General features: G+C 32.1%; 1 protein-coding gene across 4 annotated transcripts; it reads left to right on the plus strand.

The window, feature by feature from the left end:
* The first annotated feature begins 1,627 nt into the window (after window positions 1-1,627).
* Tm2 (tropomyosin 2) lies at window positions 1,628-21,545 on the plus strand. 4 transcript variants are annotated; one of them, XM_088273518.1, is made up of 8 exons: window positions 1,628-1,787; window positions 6,577-6,739; window positions 7,997-8,256; window positions 14,904-15,021; window positions 15,803-15,904; window positions 16,849-17,026; window positions 18,376-18,934; window positions 21,108-21,545. In XM_088273518.1, exons 2-7 carry the CDS (start codon window positions 6,626-6,628, stop codon window positions 18,456-18,458), a joined length of 855 nt encoding a protein of 284 aa, XP_088129644.1. In that variant the 5' UTR covers window positions 1,628-1,787; window positions 6,577-6,625; the 3' UTR covers window positions 18,459-18,934; window positions 21,108-21,545. The 4 variants fall into 4 exon arrangements, with proteins under 4 accessions (XP_088129644.1, XP_088129643.1, XP_088129642.1 ...); XM_088273517.1 differs by having other exon boundaries at window positions 1,628-1,658; XM_088273516.1 differs by lacking the exon at window positions 18,376-18,934.
* Window positions 21,546-22,208: the final 663 nt, after the last annotated feature.

Consider the following 22,208-nt stretch of genomic DNA (forward strand, 5'->3'; position numbering starts at 1 on the left):
TCGTTTTCAACCACATTTATTTTTGGTACTTTTTTCTTCAACATATGAAAAAGCGCTTAAAGAAACTGGTTGGATAAAAAAAGTACCAAAAATAAACTAAATCAAACCCTCATCCGCACCCGATGGTGCATAGGGCACTGCATCATAAAAACGCTGTGTTAACTTGATCGTTGACACGTGAAGGAAAGGTGATCAACCTTCCGCTTCAGGTACTAGTCCAGGGTAATATAATATTAAATTTATATTAGAGTGAAACAATCACTTCGGCTATCCAAACTCAAAACACAGTAAGGGACATTTTTTTGTAGTACTTTTTTTTCATTTTTGGACTTAGTAGATTCTACTTAATCCATAAATGCAAAAAAAAACTTACTACTAAAAAAATGTCCCTTAATGTGTTTCAAGTTTGGACAGCCGACTTATATTTATGTCATCAAAAATTAAATTGGTTAAAAACAAAGTTTTAGTTTTATTTCATAAAGTTAATAGCCATTGTTTGGGGAAACTGACATATTGCGTAAATGATCCTTTAAAGTAAGTAGTGGCCCGGAAAATAATAAATTAGGGATAAAATTAGATATTCCACATTTACACGTTCTTGTTAGATAAATACTTTAGATATGTTCTCTTTCACACAATGCGTTGGAAAATCTTTATTCTATTTATTTCCGTTGGCAAAAATCCCACAAGGTTTCCGTGTATTAGTGTTTCGTTTAGTAGTGTGGGTGAAAATTCGCGGTGGTGGGATGTTTCAGTGTATTGGCCAGGGGTATTTAACGGTTTCGAAAAATTTAACTATGAAATTTGTTTTATAAATTTGTTTTATAATAGAATTCAATTTCATAAATAATATTGTACATGCATATAATAATTTGCCAAACAATTTAGGGTTTTCCAACAATCGCTTTCGAAGATTTTTTAAATATTTTTTTTTTAACATAAAACTCTGCTTAAAATAATGTAAATAAAATATAATAAATATTAGTAAGCGAGAAAAGTTGAAATAAAAAACTAATGATTCTCTGATTATGGTGTGAATAAAAATATATTATATTTACTTTTATCCATAATTTATTTTTTATTTCCAATATGATTTAATCAATTGCTTTTTATTTTATAAGCAAAGGCATGATAAGAGATTATTGGAGATATTTTAATAAAAATAAAGCTCTGTTGTATATAACAAGATACATGTTTATCTTCTTCAATCCCTTATCCGCATTTTATGGTGCATTGGGCACTACATCATATAAACGCATTGTTATCTTGATCGTTAGCACATGAAGGAAAGGTGATCAGTCTTCCGATTCAGATACCAGTCCAGGGTAATATAAATGTTTATGAAAAAATATTTAAATAAAATCAAAATACACACAAGTTTTATGTAGATTTTAAAGAATTTTAATGTAATTTGACGATATAATGTATATTTTTCTATTTTTTAATGGAAAAAAAAGATAAAATGTTTTGATGAAATTCCCATGAATGTCGCCCGGAATCGCATAAGAAATCGTATTATTTTCAGAAATTCGTGGATATTCCGTTCCGCCGCGACGTCCCTCGACATCGGATCCAAAAATAAGGGTTCCGCGCGTTCCGACGTCGCGTCGCGGCGCTCCTCACACTCAGTGCCCGTCCGACCAGCGAGCTCGCACCAGGTAAGGACAAACCGACATCCCCAGCTTCTTCTGACGTCTGCCGAAAGTGAATCGTGCGCGAAACCCCTAACACACCACATAACCTCCCCAGGAAACTAACCCCAGTGCGTTGGTAGTGCCCAAATCCCGGTAAGTCCTGCGAATCCCGGGAAAGTTGCGGTTTAGACCGGGAAAGTTTTGACACGTCCGTGAAAGTGCTATTTCTATAATTTTGGACTCGAGTGAGACTATTTAAGGCTACCGAATCAACTGTGAAATATCGACAAGACCAGTAGAAATATTTACCAATTTTTTTCATAATACTTTTTTTTTATAAACTTACTCTAGTAAACCATGGCGCATATTTATTTTCAATAAAAAAATCATGTTTTCATCAAAAATGTATCACCAATCGATGGGTGATTTTTTAAAAGAATTTTTAACAGTGATAATTTTTTTTTAAAGAAGAAAGAAGTTGCTTAATTAACGAATTGCGAAGTTTCTTCGTCAATCATTCGTGCTTTATAAACGGGAGTGCTGGTTAATCACTCGGATAATCACGACTTCTGAAAAGACAGCCCACTAAAATGTTTCAAGCGGGATAATTAGGAAATTAAGGTACTTATTCTCTTAGACACAAAACGAGGGGACGTATCATGGATTTTCTACCTCTGGAAAAACCAACCCTCACTAGTGAGCGAAGTTTAGTTGTTTTCTAATTGAATTGGAAAAATGATAATAGGTAATTTGCATTTTTTTTTTGCTTTTCGGGACCTGAACCGCGAATGCATTACTCAAGAAAATTATGAAAATAATAATATAATTATTGATTTAATAAAAATAAAATTGTGTTACGGACGCCATATTTGATTATATTATAAAATATGCCATAATCTATTACTAATAAATTAATAAAAAGGGGCGTCGTTCATGTTATATTGTTGATCATATCATATTCGAAATGAGTGTCGTAAGAGCGGATGATGATTTTCCGCTCGGTTTTCTTGAGTCCGCACGTCCTCGCTAGATGGCGCTAGCAGCGCGAGTATCGTATAACGTCAGCCATACTTGGCCCGTTCTATTTCCATCTCGGCCGCGGAACAAAATTCCTCCGACTCGCCTCCACGGGCGTCCTATTTCCGACCATTTCACATGTATAAACGACCAAAATCCCACAGATTACAGAAGTAAACTAACAGATTTTCGCACGATACGAAAAGCGCGCCCACGCGGAATGCGCCTGCGCAGGCGCGCGCGTTTTGAATTTCCAACCATATTTTCAGCGATGGCCGCCCCGTTCTGCGATAGAAACGTCAAATCGGCTCCACTTGTGTTTGAAGTAAAAATAAATTGTTTACACGGGGTGGGCGATAATGGACGAAATGCGAATTTATCGGGACATGTGTATTCGGCTTGCCAGAGAAATTGACATTGGAATTAGCTCGATGTGACGTATTGCGAGTCGCTTTATTTATGACCCGATATATTGATATTGGTCTGACTTCATTAGACACATTTATTTATTGTGTTTAGAGCTCGGCGTTCTCAAATTAGATATTTATTTAAAAACCAAATGAGCACTTGGATAATAGTCAATAAAACAAAAGGTACAAAGTACAAGAAATCGAATGATTATAATAATATCATCGATAATTAAGAGACTAATTTTATAATTTTCCATTTTATTAGTTTGTTTAAAATATACATATCGTTTAATAATTTAATTAAAATGTATGTATTAATTATATTTATATGATTAGATGTATAGTAATTTTAAACACAGTTATTTTGTACGTTAGATACTAAAATTCTTTCTTGTATATGAATATATATTCATTTTAACATAGTGACAACTATTTAAAAAAAAACGACGAACATAATTATTATTAATATCCTTTATCTATCATGAACATCATACGATTTAATATTTGAGTAAAGCGTAATTGTCTTATTATAAATAGGTACTATTTTTTCCATAGATAAATAAATTAAATTGTAAAGATTGTCAAAGTCTCAGTTAAAATAACTTATTAAATTAAGGGGGTGTTCGTAAGTAATTTTTTTATTAGTATATTTTGTAAATTCAAAAAAAAGATTTGAAAAAATCAAATTTTTATTTATTATTCATTATGTTTATTTTAAAGAAATGCTTACTAAAAAAATCAACATTTTCCCCCGGAAATTCGAAGATGTATCAAACAATAGCATAATATACGTTGAAATTAAAATTTTGCAATATATTTTGAATTTTAAAGAATATTATGTTAGAATAGATAAATAAAAAAAAAAAGTATTTAAAAAAGAATTCTATTGACAAGACACAAAAGGTGGCTTGGTTGGTGTTTACAAAAAAATCATAATAAAAAATGTAAATTTCTACATATTAATGTAGGTTCGTATAAACATATTTTTTAATGAATCAACGAAATTCTGATAAAAAAAAACCTAAGATAATTTCTTTATCATTTTTAGAAACACTCCTTTTAAAATATGCTTAGACCTACTGTCAATGCTTAGCTTTGACCGATTATTTAAATAGTAATTTTTACTTGATTTAATATACCGACTGGAAATTCTATCTGATATAATCAAAGTTTATTCGAGATTTAAAAAGATAGAGGTTCCCACAAACATTGAATATTATTTGAAAATTTAAATGTGTTTTAAACGTGTAGATACATAATTGAATGACACTTTAGTTTTTAAGAATGAAACAGCTAATTTAAAAAATATAAAGTTTTAAATAAATGTATACATTGGAAAGCTCCTACTGCATTCCCGGATCTGATACAGAAACTCCAGGTTTCCCGATAAACCACTTTTGCAAAGCATTTTTTTATGAACTAGGTAGTGTAAATTATAAGAATGTGACAAAAAATCATCTTGTCAATTCTAGAAACTTGGTGGTGCTTTTTAAAATCTGCATTAGATTATTTAGATTAGCAATGACAGGAACATTGAAAGCTATTGGATGTAACTTCACAGTTAGTAAATGTATAGTTCGAAGCAAAATAGGTCAGAGCAAAATATATTATTATCTTTGGAATTGTTTCAAAAGATTATTTACGATTATCGCCGTCAACTGAGAATGATAATTATCATTCCAATCTATGTAAATAGATATGTAAATGTCGTTGGTTGAAAATTTTAAACCTCCTACTTAGTAATTCACGGATTGCTTCGAAAATTTGACACATCGTTGCATTCGAATTTGCGTCCATTTTTATATTCATATAAAAAGATTTTTTTTGGAAAATAAATTTCGGCCTGAAATGGCAGCGCCAACTGTTGAACGTAACATAAACACGCGCAATACTAAATATTGTTCATGGAGAGCTTGCTTCTTGATATATGCTGTAACTAAGCACTTATAGTTTAGTCGTTTTAAGTGCGACTTTTAGACGGCATTTAGACGGGATTTATTAACCCTTCGAAATCCGTTGTCGCCGGTACGGCGACATGATAATTTTTAAGAATAACTTCGCTGTTGTCATAAACAGTGGACATGTCATTATTAAAAAGAGTCCTAAAACAGGTGCAGACACATCCATATTTACTTCTACGTATTGTTTTCGATTGCATTGTTGTTATCTAGATTTTTAGGATATATTTTCATTGCTTCAAAAGCGTTGTGAAATGAAATACATCAGAAATGAGTCCTTTCTTTTTCTTTATTTTCCAATTGACCAGGCTTAGCTAAAACAACGCGTGGCCGGGCAAAGCTAGAATAACATAAATTAAATATGCTGCAAGTTACTGGGCTAATAATAATACTGATTATATAAACATAGCGATCATATTTGCTATGATCCAACACCCCGGAAAGCATTCCGCCGCAGTGTGGTCATCACACTGTGATAACCTGTGCTTTGACCGGTAGAAATAGCTGTCACCTGCAAGAGAAAAGCTTCACAGAGATATACTTTGGTTACGAGCCAACACTCGACAGACCGCCAGAGCGCACTGTAACTGCGAGCCACATGAGTATTTATAGTGCAAAGATGCTGTTTGAATCAAATGAGGCGAGTACTTGAAAATGTGCAACACATTTGACGTATTTCAATACACGAACCTGAAGGGCTATGAGCAACATTTTGCTGTTTTTTCTTAGCAGCCATTGATCAACATGAGTGAGTCAATGTAACAAAAATATTCGTTTATGCATTGGTGACCGTTCCATATATGCACATAAGAAATTCTTAGGCTAAAGATGTGACTAATGGGTAACTGTTTCATTAACGGATCCCAATTGGGACGGCGTTCGTTAATTTTGTTCGGTTAGTATTTCTTTCAGGATTATTTTTTTAAATATCAATTTGTCAAGTATATTAGCATCTAGAAATGCGCAATATTGAACCAAATTTGCGCACTGATTGGCGTGATTTAGCTTTAAATGATCGAATTTAGAAATCGAATCTAATAACGACTTCTATAAAAGAAGTCGTTATTTAATTCGAAGTTTTAATTCAATATTTCATTTAAATTTTGTTAATTTTATAAGCAGTGCCTACTTTAATTTAGTGGAAAATATAGAAAACTGTGATAGTGAAGAGAATATGCGTTCAATTATCTTCTTCTTGTTTCCCTCATCCGCACCCAATGGTGCATTGCAATGTTAAATTGATCGTTATTATACAAAGACAAGGTGATCAGCCTCACAATTCAGGTACCAGCCCATGGTAATATTGAATGAATATTCATTTTTTTATTCCTGACTAATATTGGATGTAAATATAACTTTTATCGTCGAAAATATCAAACACACGCTATGCTAAAAATTTGGAAAATTGAAGATTCGTTCATAGATTGAAGACTATGATTTTAATCCTTCCCCATTATGTATGCTCATATTTTCAGCTGACGTAATTTGCATTTTTAATGTTTTTCTTGTGTTATATAGGCAATTAGACATGTTTTGACGTTTCGGTTTTCCTTCCAGCGTCGTTTTCCTTTCCCTCGAGCCGTAGCAGACACTCCCAGCCGCCAAAATGGACGCGATCAAGAAGAAGATGCAAGCGATGAAGCTGGAGAAGGATAATGCCATGGACAAGGCAGATACCTGTGAAGGCCAGGCTAAGGACGCCAACCTGAGGGCCGATAAGGTGACCTATTCATCACATAATTTACTCGCATTTCCAGCTTTTAAATTGATTTTAAATAATGTAATATATCGCTGGTTAAATGCCAAAGGGTCACAACGCAAAAAATAAACTCTTTATTCCAAAAATGGTATCTAAATCGTCAACACTTTCATATTCGAAAGACACCCATGATTCTAGCTTAGAAATAGTAATTTCATACGTTAGAATCATGGGAGTTTTTTTCAGAAAATCATCAAAGTTAAATGAGTAAATTATACTTTAATACCTAATTGGAAAATGTGAAGTTTCTATCACGAATAAATATCATTTTAAAATTTAAGAAATATAGAATGATGAATATTACTTGAAGTGATCACTTGAATAATCTAACGATAGATTTTCTTATTCCCTTTCCAATCATTTTTCAAATGTGATAGATAACAACAATATTTTTTCATTAATTGATTTGGCTGTCATTGTCACATTTTTCATTTAAATTTACCTTGGGAAATATCAGTATTTCTTAAAAAATAAAAACAAGAAACAGTTCCTAACTCCCTTACTAAGTTCCTTCATCCTTCAACGTCCCAAGGGCACAACTCACAAAATTTTGACTTAGCTTCACACACCACGTTTGAAAATGACACGGAATGCATCGAAACACATGTTACATGATTTGCAGAAATAGTGGTATTTCTCAAGTAAAATTTAAATTGAAATGGATAGATATTACCACAACGTGTCAATTATTGGAGAGATTTTTTTGCCATGTTAACAAAATTAAAAAATTATTGAAATAAGGTTGAAAAGTCACTCGTTGGCTGACTTAAACAATCATTTCAAGTAACATTGCTATTCTATCCATAATTTATAATATAAGCATATTACTGAAATTTCAAAAGGATAGGTGTCGGGTTCCGTGGTTAGTATCGTGGACTCTTGAGTCAGAGTTTCTCGGTTCGAATCACAATTCGATACTATTTCTAATAATGAACCGCTTAGGCTCACGAAGTAGTATGAAATTGAAGTATTTTTGTAAATACTAAAAATATATTTCTCTTACAAAAAAAATATTTCGAGTGATAGGAACACTTCACGTTTTCCAATACAAAATTTAAATTGAAATAAAATTAAAATGAATATTGTTGCAATATATATTATAAGTTTTGGCCATAAAAAATATATATATATATATTATCGAGACCATTTTGCTGATAAATGTGACTGATAATGTGACTTTATAGGACAAGTTTATGAATAGTTTGTCTTGTCGGTCAGATCAACGAGGAGGTGCGCGATCTGCAGAAGAAGCTACAGCAGGTGGAACAGGACTTGATCGACAACAAGAACAACTTGGAGAAGGCCAACAAGGACTTGGAAGAGAGGGAGAAGTCGCTCACAGCCACCGAGTCCGAGGTGGCCTCCCTCAACAGGAAGGTCCAGCAGATTGAGGAGGACTTCGAGAAGCTGGAGGAGAGGCTGGGATCCGCCACCAGCAAGCTGGTCGAGGCCTCCGCCTCCGCTGACGAGAACAACCGGTGAGTTGCCTACCTAACAATTGCTACTCCCACATTCCACAATCTCTCTAATAGCCACTTCCAATTCAATTTTCAATTCAATTACTCGCAAAAATTGTGCTCTCTATGCTAAAATAGTCTTACAATATTAATACTACATTTTTGACATCTCAATATAGATGAATAATAAATGGTAAGTCTGTGTATTTATGACCTGTCACTTTACTTCTTACTAGCCTGAGTTGAGCTGAGTCAAGTTGAGACAGCTACATATAATAATAAAAACGTTTCTTTTGAAAACTGGAGGATGAGAATAAAATTTTTTATTTCGTATTATTTATTTGGAATTAGACACTAAATTTTTAAGTGGCCAGGGTAATATTTTTTTATTATTTTTTCATATATTTTTTGGGAATTGTACAGCTTTACATTTAGTAAAAGTATAAAATAAAAAAAAAGTTACATTAATAAAAATAAAGCCAATTAGACAATTCCACATTTATGTTATAATAACGATCAAAAACGACAAATGACAAAAAAGAGTGTGTGTGTGTGAGGAAGGGAGTAAAACATTAAGGGTATGGTATAAAAAATAGATTATGCGGGAAGGAGAAATAAAGGACAGGAATTAAATAATATGAAATAATTAATTAATTAAATAATTATATAATATTAGAGTGAAAAAATCACTTTTATTTATTTTTACACCCCTGGGAGTCGAACCCAGGACCTCCAGCACGGTAGCCAAACGCACTGAACACATAACTACATAATGGAATACTATCATCTCTCCCCTACCTCCCCCTCAATAATATTTGTTTCTCTGTTGCCTTAGAATAGCGCCTAATACATAATTCAATTTGAGAATCCCACACAAAATAGAATAACTTTTAAAAAGTTTCGTTCATTCTTGCTTTGTTATAAAGATAATAACCGCAATTGTAGACTTTGGGTCAACAACGACAAATATCCAATCATTTTCAATTAATTTAATATTCATATTCTTTTATTTCATAATTTGATTCATCAGTCACTTTGTGGTAATAAATATTCATTTTTATTGAAGTTTTACCTACAAAATTTTGAGTGTGTCCAAATCTGGATTATTTCCAATTATAGGAGTTATTTTTCATATTTTGGTGATTCATTTTATGACATCTCATCAAAGATGAAGAAGAATATGAAAGTCTAGGCATTTACGGGGCTGACGACCGTCATAGGCTAGTTTAAGTGATCACTTTACACACTTATAACATTCACCAGTTCTAATATATTGTGACACGTGTTTTAAAATGATGCACAATGCATCGAAACACGTGTCACAATAGATTCAATAATAAATAATGGTATTTACAAACATTTTCTTTCAAATAAAAAATAAATAAAATGTAATTGCTTCAAATCATATGTGAACAATATGCTGTTATGTAATATGTTAAAAAAGACATTCTGTTTTCCTCTTCTTCTCGTCTCTGTTCGTGTCATGCGTCTCTGTTCGTGTCATGTCAGGTGCTCCTGAGGTCGACTATCCCTTGGGAGTAATTGTCCTTGTCTCGGGCAGCTCGAAACAGCACCTCGACAATCATGTTTTTACTTTTGTTAAAAGGGGTTTTTGTGAAATGTGTGGTTTTTGTCCCAAAGCCTTCAATCGAAAAGAAGGTTTATGTATTGTATTATTATGTATTAACATAAAATATTTCATTAAAATTCCGTACGCTGCCGAATTTCATATAAATCTTTTTGAGACTTATTACATTGTATTCGAGTGGAACCTTTTTCATTTCAGTAGAATATTCACAGGATTACAATGAAAATTGTTCATCCCTGAATTCTTTTGTTCGTCATCTGCCATTATACTGAAATAACTGAAAATTTATCTTACTAAAAATTCCGTCCGAACAATTCTCACAATGATAATATTGGGTTGATGCAAAAGTAATGACCGTTTTTTATGATCCCAGGTAAAAATTTTTTTTTTCATAAATTATGAATAGTATCTTCTTTTTTTATGATTCCATTGTATAAAGGAGGCTTTCCCTCTACTTTCTATTCAGTTTTGGCCTGGCCAGAGTACAGTAATAACCCCTTGTATTTTTTCAAAATGTCGTTCGATAAAGTGCATTTACGTCATTGTTTACTTTATGAATTCCGTAAAGACAATGCCGCGAGTGTGGCAACCAAAAACATTTGTGAAGTGTATGGAGCAGATGTCATCAAAGTTCGACAGGTACGAAGATGGTTTGCAAAATTCCGATCTGGAGATTTTTCACTCATTGATAAACCACGTACCGGGCCGCCATTGAAGTCTGATGACGACGAATTAAAAGTCATAATTGACACCAATCCACGTCTAACCAACAGGGAGAGTGTGTCAATGATGGGAGTCAACCAAACAATCGCATTAAGACATTTGAAGCGTATGGAAATGGTTTCGCGGTACACGACGTTTGGATACCTCATCAATTGTCGGCTGCCAATTTATTGGATCGTGTTTCAACGCGCGTTGCTTTGAGTACGAGACAAAAACATGAACCTTTTTTGCATCGTTTGGTGACGGGAGATGAGAAATGGGTCGTGTACAACAACGTGACAAGAAAAAGACATTGGACTATACCTGGACAAGCCCCATTAACAACTTCGAAGGCCGAAATCCATAAAAAAAGTTATACTTTGTGTTTGGTGGAATAATAAGGGTATTGTGTATTTTGAACTCTTGGAACACGATAAGACAAGTACAACAGAACGATATTGTCAGCAATTATCCAAATTGAACATGGTCCTTCAAAAGGATAGACCAGAATTGGTAAACAGAAAAAGGGCAGTGTTTCATCACGACAACGCGCGACCACATGTGGCTATGATGACCCAACACAAGCTAAATGAGTTAAATTGGGATGTTATCAAGCATCCACTGTATTTTCCAGATCTTGTTCTTTCTGATTTTTATTTATTCCGATCACTGCAAAAAAAATTAAATGATGAAAAAAATTATTCAATAGAGCAGGTAAAAACATCCCTTACTTCATTTTTCGCATTAAAATCCACGGAATTTTATACTACTGGTATTAATAAGTTGATAGAAAGATGGGAAAAGGTTATAAGAACTGATGGAAATTATATAATTTATTAAATAAATAATACACAAGAAAAAAAATAAATAAATAAATATGTTAAAAACGGTCAAAACTTTTGCATCAACCCAATATATTCTCCAACTTGAAAACAAAAGAAAAGTGTAAAAAATGTTAAAACATTTTATTATATTTCTCTCTTCGATTTTAGAACTTAACTATATAATTTATAACTACTTCGTTACGCTCTTTTCTCGCAGGAGAGGATAGAACGCCAGATGTGTATGTCCTAACACGCACTCCTAGCTTATTCTCTTTGCATATATCCTAGCTTATTCTCTTTGCATATATCATTTTTAAAAAATGAGGTCAAGAGATCTTGCATCCCATATGTCACCGCGACCATATTAGGTCTATTGTGACCTCCTTCTGTATTACAGCTCACTTCTAAGACCTACGTGAGTCATGTAACTCACGACAAGTCTTGGTGGTAGGGGCTTCACCTTCTCGAAGTCCAGTAAAGGTCCTCCAAGGATGTGACTTCGTTTGCGAGCGAGTGCGTCACAATTATAGAGAATTTGGATTGGCGTTTCGTTATCCTCCATACAAAATCTGCATGGGGAGTCATGAGGTCCAATTTTTGTCATGTGTTTCCTCAGTCTGCAGTGTCCTGTCAAGGTCCTGGTTAGGATCTTTGTTTGTTTTTTGCTGAGCTTTAGAGCTTCTGTGGTGAATGTCCGCGAGTACCCCATACATATTCTATCGATACGAAGGCTTTTTACACGACAGTATTTTCAAATAAATTTATATTGTTTATTGATTTGACATTAACTTTGCGGAAAACGGGATTTAAATAACAAAAATAAAACACTTGTAAAGACCACTTCTTTGTACTGTTTGTATTTTCATCTATTGATGAGAACATCTGTAGTTCTCGAAACTAGTCGCGTTTAAATAAACTCAAAAAAGTGGACTTAGACAAGTAAATTATTTTTTATATTCAAATCTGATTGAGGGGTTTACAATTTACAAATACGGGTACATTTTTATCTTTCTCTTACTATCCATTCGCTCCACGTGCCCACACCATTTTAGAGAGCCTTTATTAAAATTTTCAACTACAGTGTCAGCCCGCTAATCCGAACGTCAATCGTCAGTGGGTAGTTCGGATTAGGAAATCGTTCGGTTTACTGAATGTTTTGTAAAAAACGGGAGGAAAAAAGGAAATTTTGTTTTTTGAAAATGCTCTTTATCTAACATTCTTATTGAGGTACATACTGAATGAATAATTTTAAAATAAAAGATTTATATTTTAGCTTTAAAAAAATTTACATTTTCTTTCGAACCTAACTGGTAATCATAATTCAGCCTTACATTATTTTTATTTTTATTTATTTTTAACTCGTCTTTCATTGCAAAACAATATTATTGAATTGTATTAGAAACTGAAATACTACATATTGAAAGAAAATATTCATTTTAAATTCACAATAATATCTGTATTTCCAATAAACTTAAAACGTATACCCTTCAAAAACATTTTTGAGATAATTTGTAACAAGGGTTCTTTTTCGCCGGAGAAATTTTATTGATTAACTTTTTATGAGAAATAGTCTTTCTCGACTTAAAGAATGTTTCATTACGAACATTTTTAAACGATATTAAAATATTGTTGAAAGAATTTCGTTTCCAATTTAAGTTTAGCGTTACTTGAACGTATTTCATCACTGCTTCGGAGATGTAAACTAATTAATTTTCCAAGCTGGAAAATTTAAAACATTTATTTGGCTTTACCATTTTTTTTAGAAATGGCTTCCCATTTCTAAAATCAAATTAGTAAAAGCTTTTGTGCAGTTATTTAATAACGGGAAAGACATATTTTTAATGAATTTTTTGCTGACATTTCTTGATGGGAACAAATATTCATTAAAATATTATTAAGTTACTTGTAGTTTGCACAAAAAAACTTCCCTATAATTTCAACCATTGACCTGCAAAAAAAAAGTTGGATAAAGAACCACAGATTTTAGCTATATTGAAATGATTGAGGTGACATCCGAATTGGATTTTTAAAAAAAAAAAAATTAAAACAAAAAAATCTACCGATTACTCGTCTGTATTGAGCTCTTATTAGAAAAATCTATTACAATTAGTGTTATTTACTAAGTTAAATTTAAATGTTAGTGAATTAAAGATTTTTTTATTTACCAATTTTTATATCATAGTATCAGCCTTCACTCGTTTGCGAGTGATTTTGGTAAATAAGAGTAAACTTAGTAAAATGAATGTAAACTATTTGATTGTTAATAAAAATTCAAAAACACTTAAAGGCGAGCACTTTTTGGTAATATGTATTTTATATGTCTCAACTTGACACTAGGTTTCTATTGTTTTTACAATAAAGAATATTTATTTATTAACAATATGAAAGCTATTTGAATAAAATATATAACCATCAATTCATTTCATCGCCAAAAACAAAAACACACGATTTTTTTAAAGATAAACATTTTCATGTAAGCTAAATATTTGTCAGATCCGAAATAAATGATGACCTTCATTACAGCTCCTACGCTTACAACCCATAACACACGTATATCTGATATAGATCATGTTCTATTTACGTGTGGTACACAAAGAAAACGCTAAAAGCTCGGTAAAGAACGAAAGCTACCCGGGGGAGCTTTTCACACTGAGCGGTCGCTGGAGCTTTGGCTCGAGTTACGAAACTATTTTTCATGGACTATTTTTGTAAAACCCCGCGAGATATATGTCAGCTCACGAGATGTATTATTTGATATCCAAATATGTGGACGAATGTTGGAACGAAATTTCGTGCTGATGAATAAATTAAACTTATCGTACAAGGTTATCAATTTAAAAATAATCTTATAGGTAATCTCAACTGAAAGGAAACATATATTGATTTTACATTAATGAAGATGACAGTCTGAGTAATCGACCTGCCAATTGCCTGGGTTAAGTGATCACTTTATACACTTGTGTATCGTTCACCATTCTAAGCATTATTGAACATCCATATTATATTAAGTATTTAAACTTATATCCAATATATGAAATGTTATTGGGTCACTTTCACATGTGAATAGTTAATCAATAGATTATGAAGGAAACTTAGCTTATATTGATATATTTTTATCATCCGTAGACGAATAATCTAGTGATCGATTAAATAAGTAAAAAATAAATTGCTAAAAATATTCTCTGGAATTCAACGCAAACCGCTTTTTCGTTTTTTTTTCTTTTTCATTTTACTTTTTTTAGAAAGGATACTCGTTGATAACCGAAAAGTAAATTTATATCCTACTTAAAATAGATCGGTGCATGTGTACGTCACTATCTAAAACAACATAATTGTATAAATTTAAAAAATAAGTATTTGAAATTTCAGCTCGATTTAACGAAGGGAAGTAAGACAAAATTGCTATAATTTTTGAACGAGAGGTCGCTTCCTCTTGGTCAAGCTATTGTAATAAAAACTTATTTTTTATGTCGAGGTATAAAAAAAATCCACATTATATAATGATATCTACCAGGGTGACATGTAATAATTGGTTAAAAATTGTTGATTTTCAGTATGTGCAAAGTATTGGAAAACAGATCGCAACAGGATGAGGAGCGCATGGACCAACTCACCAACCAACTCAAAGAAGCCAGGCTCCTGGCTGAAGATGCTGACGGCAAATCTGATGAAGTGAGCTATATATTTATTTATGTTTACAGATTGAAGATATTGAAATAAGTATCGAATGATCAATTAATTGAGACTACCCTTATTTATTCAAATATTTTGGTGATGTATGTAGGTATTGAGTTTTTTATAATTTCCCCTAAATGTATAGAATATATGTTTTGAATATTGAAAGCATTAACTTTGCGGATCATATTGATATAATATTTTGAGAAATAAAAAGACTTAGTTTTTGATCCACTCACATTTTTATTAACCAACTAGTTTAGGCAACAACCTGTTGCCCTCTTTAGGGTTTAATTTAATTTTGCCCTCTTCAGGGTTTAATTCAGGGAATATATATAACCCACGCTTCTAATGTCGTCTCCAGTAAAAAAAACTCATGCTGAAAGAAATAGATATTACAGAATGAAATACTGTAATATGCTATGTGATGATACAAACGTCTTTTTAAAAAGACAGAACAGATGATACTAGTAATATTTATTAATAAAAGTACAATTTAGATCAATTTCGTTATAGAGCCAAATGCTAGTTTTTTTGTAGCATAGAAAGCCGTTTAGAAAGTCATTTAGTTTGGAGCTCGGATGAAATTCCCTATCGCGTACTAACCCATTTTCCGTCATCCCATTTTATTATCGTTGAGCCATCCCATGTTCTAAAATGGTACAATAAGTTTTTATTGCTCATAGAAATATATCCAACTAAGTATTATTGTCGGCTAATATCATTCTATTTTTGTATGGATACATATATTTACTCATTCAATTGTTGTATGGACCAGGTATCACGCAAGCTGGCCTTCGTTGAAGATGAGCTGGAGGTAGCTGAGGATCGTGTGAAATCTGGAGATTCCAAGATCATGGAGTTGGAAGAAGAATTGAAGGTATTATACTTCTATAACTTATGTTAGTAGTGGAATTATGTTATCTTTACTATATTATTTTTAAAATATAGGGTTTAATCATAGTAAATAATTTTGCATCGTCTAGTTCAGGTTTGGGAAACGGTTTAATTTCTAAAGGCTGCATTTATTTATCTCATTTAACACAAGGCCGTGTTTGTAAAAATTTCAAGTTAATTCATCGCCTATTTTAGTGTTTTTCGGACCCAAACATACGGAAACTGAATTTTTAATTGCAAAGAAAATGTTTTTTCTTTTAATTTGTACCGGTCAAAGACCCTATCAGAGTAGCCAAGAGGCCGAATGGGGTTTTAAGGCCGCCGGTTCTCCATCTCTGATCTAGTTAATGGACACAGATATACTAATTTCGAAATAAGCTGGAATCTGATTTATTACATTAATGAGTTCAAAATTACTGGAGGTTTAGAATATGGAGGTAGAAAGGTAAAAAATTAGGCTAGTATTTTTGTCTGAAAAAATCCAGAAAGGTTCAGTTTAAAGTAATAATAATAATACCTTTATCCGCACCTCAATGGTGCATAGGGCACTGCTTTATATAAATGCAGTGTTATGTTGATCGTTTACACATGAAGGAAAGGTGATCAGCCCTCCGCTTCAGGTACCAGCCCAGGGTAATATTGAATAAATATTACAGTGAAAAAATCACTTATATTTATTTGCCCCCCCTGGGAATCGAACCCGGGACCTCCAGAACGGTAGCCAAGCGTGCTGACCATTACACTACGGAGGCGGACAGTTTTTAAAAAATGTATAAAATAATGAAAAAAGCATTTAATGTCAATTTGAAGATGCAGTTACTTTAATATCTCCCGATAATAAAAGGGTGGTTTATATGAATAAATAAAATATTGAGCGTGATAAACTTTTACAAAGCTGTAGAAATTCAAGTCTTACTCCTTGACCAGGTCGTAGGAAACTCCCTGAAATCTCTGGAAGTATCAGAGGAGAAGGCCAACCAGCGCGTGGAGGAGTTCAAGAGGCAGCTGAAGACCCTGACGGTGAAACACAAGGAAGCCGAGGCTCGCGCAGAGTTCGCCGAGAAGACCGTCAAGAAACTGCAGAAGGAAGTCGACAGGCTGGAAGGTGAGTGCGACGAATCAGAGCTAGACCAGTCTCTCCCAAAGAATGGTGTCGGGACTTGAAATCGAGAGCTTCTTTCAATTCATTAATCACCAATCAAAGTCAACTTGGGTTGATTAGATATTAGCTAGAGACAATTCTCTAAAATTGTTAACAAAAAAAGGAAAATAAGATTTTAAGAAATAATCTTAATATTCGGACACTACAGAAAAATGTAGACCGCTATTTTAATAGGCACTAGGAAAATAATGTTTTAGTAAAAACCACTAAAAAGTGGCCCATATAAGGACTCAAGGATCAACCCAAATTATTTTAGACAGAGGAAATTTACGAAAATGCAAAAAAATACTTAGCGATTTTGGTAAAAAAAATATCTCTGTACCAACAATTATTTATTATTTATTATCAATTATATTTTGTTAAGTTAGAGGTCACATCAAAGTATGTTAATTTGTTTACAAAAAAAGCATTATTTGGTATTCAGGAGAAATTTTGATTAAATTTCCGCAACTGATTCGAAGCGAGCTCGGCTGGATTTGATTCCAGAATTTACATAATTTTAACAGTACCCATTAATCTTTATGAATAATATTCTTTACAAACAAAATAAATTGAATTATCTTAACAAATTTGCATAGTAAATTACTCTTGTAGGCTTGAATATGAATTATCAGAGAACCATAATAACCGTTATTCTATTTTGAGTATCTGGATGTACAGTAAAATTGTTTGAACCGATATTTGCGATGGTACTAAATGTGCCAGTATTTCATCATAAAACCCTAAATGGTCATTTAGTTCTATCGTAAATACTCTATGCATGTTTACTAAAGCTTCTTAAATTTTATAATCGATTCAAATTAACATTGAGGTTTCAATAAAAGTATTAAATATGTATTTGGCTTTCGAGTGGTCTTACAAACAAAATGCAATTTACAAAATCATTAATCATAATTATTTTCATAACACCGATGTCACCAGGAGAACAACTACCAAACAAAAAATAATGGATTTTCCATTATTCTATATTACAAACGACTAAATTTGAAGTTGTGTACTGAAGTCCATTTGAATTTGATGACAAAGATTATTTTAGATGACGATAATACTACATTTTATTAGGAATATCAATAACCCATGATATATTTATATATTATTTTAATATAATGTATGATCTTGAATGTTGTCTTAGATAGAATAATGGGCCTTGTAATCATAGATGTCAGCCTTTAGCTGCTGTGTTATTTGATAGTTTACATGTGAATATTTTGGCATTTGAACTATGAAGAGAATGACAGTAGTGGTATTTTTGTGGGTAGTATCTATAATATGTATATTGATGCGTATTCCAGACACTCTGTTCCAAGAAAAGGAGAAATACAAAGCGATATGCGACGATCTGGACGGAACGTTCGCAGAACTCACCGGATACTAACCCACCCCGGATACCCGATATTTGTTACAGTACCCAAACAGCCCGAATGCCCAAACAAAGACCCACAGAACAGGAAACCATCGCCATTGCTCGGGACCTTCCACCCTCCCTTACTGGAGACTGTCACTCTTGTCACTCGCACTATCTCGCTACTGCAGCAATGGTCCAATGGATTAGTCACTTGGCTGCAATCTCCTTGTGTAAAATGCTACGAAAACTCCACTCCCATCAATCATTTGCCTTCGCTTTACGCCAGAGGTCTTCCTGCCAACGTAACAACTAACCCCGTCTTCCTCTTGTATTTTGTAATAACAAACCGTCCTCTAAATGTTTCTTCTTAAGTGTTATTAATTAACCCGATCTTTCTTCTTTTTTATAATTTTTGTACTCACTTTCTTCTCTATCTTGTGACTAAACTTATCTTCACGACAACTGTCGCTTATATCGCTAAACTGCAGAGGACTGATAAACGAAAGGTATTTTTTTTAACAAATATTAAAATGTACTTTGAAAAATGTTTTAAATAATATATTAAATAATCATTTACATTCAGCATTCAAATATTTAGCACATCTAACCTTAATTCATTTCCGTTCAAATTAAGATCGTCAACAAAAAATCATTTTACTAAAAATATTACTTTAAGTTGAAAATAAATTAATTTTATTTGCTCTTTTCACAGTTTGTGAATACGGAATATTTTCTTGAACGGCGATGATTTGAAGTAAAGCTGTGCATTTTATAAAATTACACCACATAAAATATCTTTTTTGTGAGCATAAGAACCGTTTTTTATTGTAAAGTGAGGTTGTATTTTACGTCCTAATATTGAAAATACCAATTGAGTACTTTAATTGGTATTTTCAATTTATCAATTTTTTTTATGCCTAACATCTATCGATCTTTATCCCAATCTAAATAATGGTATCATTGATACGATATTTTTTAATGGAATTAAAACTTAATTAATTCATCGACAAGACTAGTCAATTAAAAAACACCAGAAGATTTTGACTTAAACTTTTTGGTAAAATTAAATTAAATTATTATATTTTTACCAGTGACATATTTAAATAAAATTATACATCAACGAAAAAGGTTACATACGCATTTAAAAAATTTCAACCTTTCTTCACAAAAAATAGAATCGTGCTGTCAAAAAAAGATATTTCATGTGGAATTTCAATCTAATATAATAAAACATATATACATATGTAAATAAACTATTATTAACAGAGTCTCCCAAATAAATTTGTAAGTAAGTAAAATTAAAAGAATGAATTTTGTGCTTTTGTCATTTAAAAGTATATCTCGGTACTTTGAACTTTGGGACACCCTGTTTGAATAAGAAAGCTTCCACTGTTTACTATAATAGAAATAAAAGTTTTGCAGTCTTTTAAAAATAATTTCGTAATGAGCAGTGGAAGATTTGACTGATTAATTTTGAAGTATTAATTCCATTTCTTCTAACATTGTCGATTAATAATGTCTCAATACATAAAATATTTAAAAAATATATATATTTTACTACGAATTTCATAACATTCCTTACAATAAAATAAAGTACTTAATTTTATACATCTTTCGAAATAAGGAATTTCAGTGCTTTAAAAAAATTAAAACACGTAAATTTAAGATAATTTCAAAAACACTTTTTCAAAACTAAATATTTTTATCACTTATTCGTTTAATACATAAAGTCCTGGGTTCGATTCCCGGTGATAAACATAAGTGACTTTCAATACAATATTTAATTTAAACCACCCATGGCAGGTACAAAACCATTATTTCGCGTAAATCGCGACCAAGAGAAGTTAGAGTCGATTTAATGTAGTGCCATATGCACTATTGGGTGCGATTAAGGGTTAAAAGGAGAAGAAAAAAGCAAATTTTTTAATCAAATTGTTTCCGAGAGAGATATTAAAGTTGAACATGATAATGATTAAACCAGAGTAAAGATTTCTGTTTTTTTTTGTTTTGTATACCATCATATATATTATATATGCATAACTCATCTCATTAAAAAGAGGAAGAAAAAATTGTATTTAGAAAAAATAAATAATATGTTAAAAAAAGACCTGTGTTACCTTAAATACGTTTTATATTATTTTACATAGATAACCCCTTTAAAATATATGTAAATTAACGAAGATATATTATTTATTGATTTTTAACATTAACTTTGTGGAATAACATGATGGTTTCAATATAAAAAATAAACACTGGTATAATACCACTTTTTGAGTTTATTAACGTCAACACGACTAGTTTTCAGAACTTCATATGTTCCCATCAACAATTGAAAATACAAACTAAAATTTGTATTTTCACTTGTTGATGAGAACATTTGTAGTTCTCTAAACTTGTAATGTATACAACTGTTTTATTTTTATATTTAATATATTATACTCGTCGAAGATATATTTGATATTAATAAGATTTTTGTCACTGAAGTTCTTTATTTTAATTGAATATGCTAATAAAAAATTAACGTTTACTTTCTAAGAAAAAATAATGTAAATGGTCAGTTCCCAGATTCGCCTAAGTAATATGATGAATCGACATTAACTCGATTCAGGCGTGTATTTAACAATAAATAAAAATAAAAATGGCTGTGGCTTTATTCTAATGTTGTTCGATGTGTTATAGATGAGCTCGGAATCAACAAGGACAGATACAAGAGCTTGGCCGACGAGATGGACTCAACATTCGCCGAATTGGCCGGATATTAATATCTCCAACTTCCTCTTCCACCGCCATCTTCTCACAAACACCCACACCTACACTTACACTTACACAACACGTACACTGATACTCTCTTTACATTTATATTTTTACACTTACAAACTACAACATCCCTCCCGAGCCTCTCGCAAGGGTAGGGAGTTAATCCGAAATAAACGAAAACTAGAGAGAATCTTTCGGTATTGCGTTTTTATAATATCGCGGTGAGACTTTTTAGTTTTTATATAATTTATTTATGACGTTGACGTACACTTACAAATAACAATTTAAAGTTTATTATATAAATTATGTTACAACTTTTTAAATGGTAAAATAAAGTATTTATTATTATAAACAATTTAATCTTTACCTTGTTTTATTTAGTGTTATTTCACTTTTACCCATGACCATCGAATTTACCCAACAATTACTTTAATCCTAGATCACAGGACTCGTTTCGATGTACCTTTATACGGGACTATCGTAAAATGTACAACGATAAAAAAACTCACATTTTACCAAAAACATTTAGAAAATGAACATGAATTAAACATGACCGAACAAAATATGTCAAATCCTTGATAACGGCCGGGTCAGGACGGCTTTCCAAACTTAAAACACAGTAAAGGACATTTTTTGTAGTACGTTTTTTTGCATTTTTGGACTAAGCAAAATCTACTTAGTCCAAAAATGCGAAAAAAAAACGTTTTACAAAAAAATGTCCCTTACTGTGTTTTGAGTTTAGACAGCCGAGGAGTCGTAATAATCGGCGGGTATGTATGAGGAGATGCATGAATGTGGAAGAGGGGAAGAATGTTTGCAAAGACAGAGTGGTATTTTTCTACTTACCTCCGCGGAAGCGGCGTGATGGCCAGTTAGTTAGTTTGTTGGTATATATCAGTAATAAAATTAAGAAACGTGCTAGTTGTCACTACAATCTTTGCATGTGTGGCCTCGGTGTTCCCCACAGATTGTATGTCCTTCGTAAATTTTACGAATGTCCTGTAATCTAGGGTTAAACATGAA

The sequence above is a fragment of the Brachycentrus maculatus genome, unplaced genomic scaffold (genome assembly GCF_059751285.1).
Source record: "Brachycentrus maculatus isolate JH-2025_06_01 unplaced genomic scaffold, ASM5975128v1 h1tg000586l, whole genome shotgun sequence".
NCBI classification, from domain to species: domain Eukaryota; kingdom Metazoa; phylum Arthropoda; class Insecta; order Trichoptera; family Brachycentridae; genus Brachycentrus; species Brachycentrus maculatus.

Coding starts and splice junctions, on each gene's coding strand:
- Tm2 (XM_088273518.1), top strand. CDS start 6,626: ATGGACGCGATCAAGAAGAAGATGCAAGCGATGAAGCTGGAGAAGGAT. Junction 15,022..15,802: donor CTGACGGCAAATCTGATGAA/GTGAGCTATATA, acceptor TGTATGGACCAG/GTATCACGCAAGCTGGCCTT. Junction 17,027..18,375: donor GGAAGTCGACAGGCTGGAAG/GTGAGTGCGACG, acceptor TGCGTATTCCAG/ACACTCTGTTCCAAGAAAAG.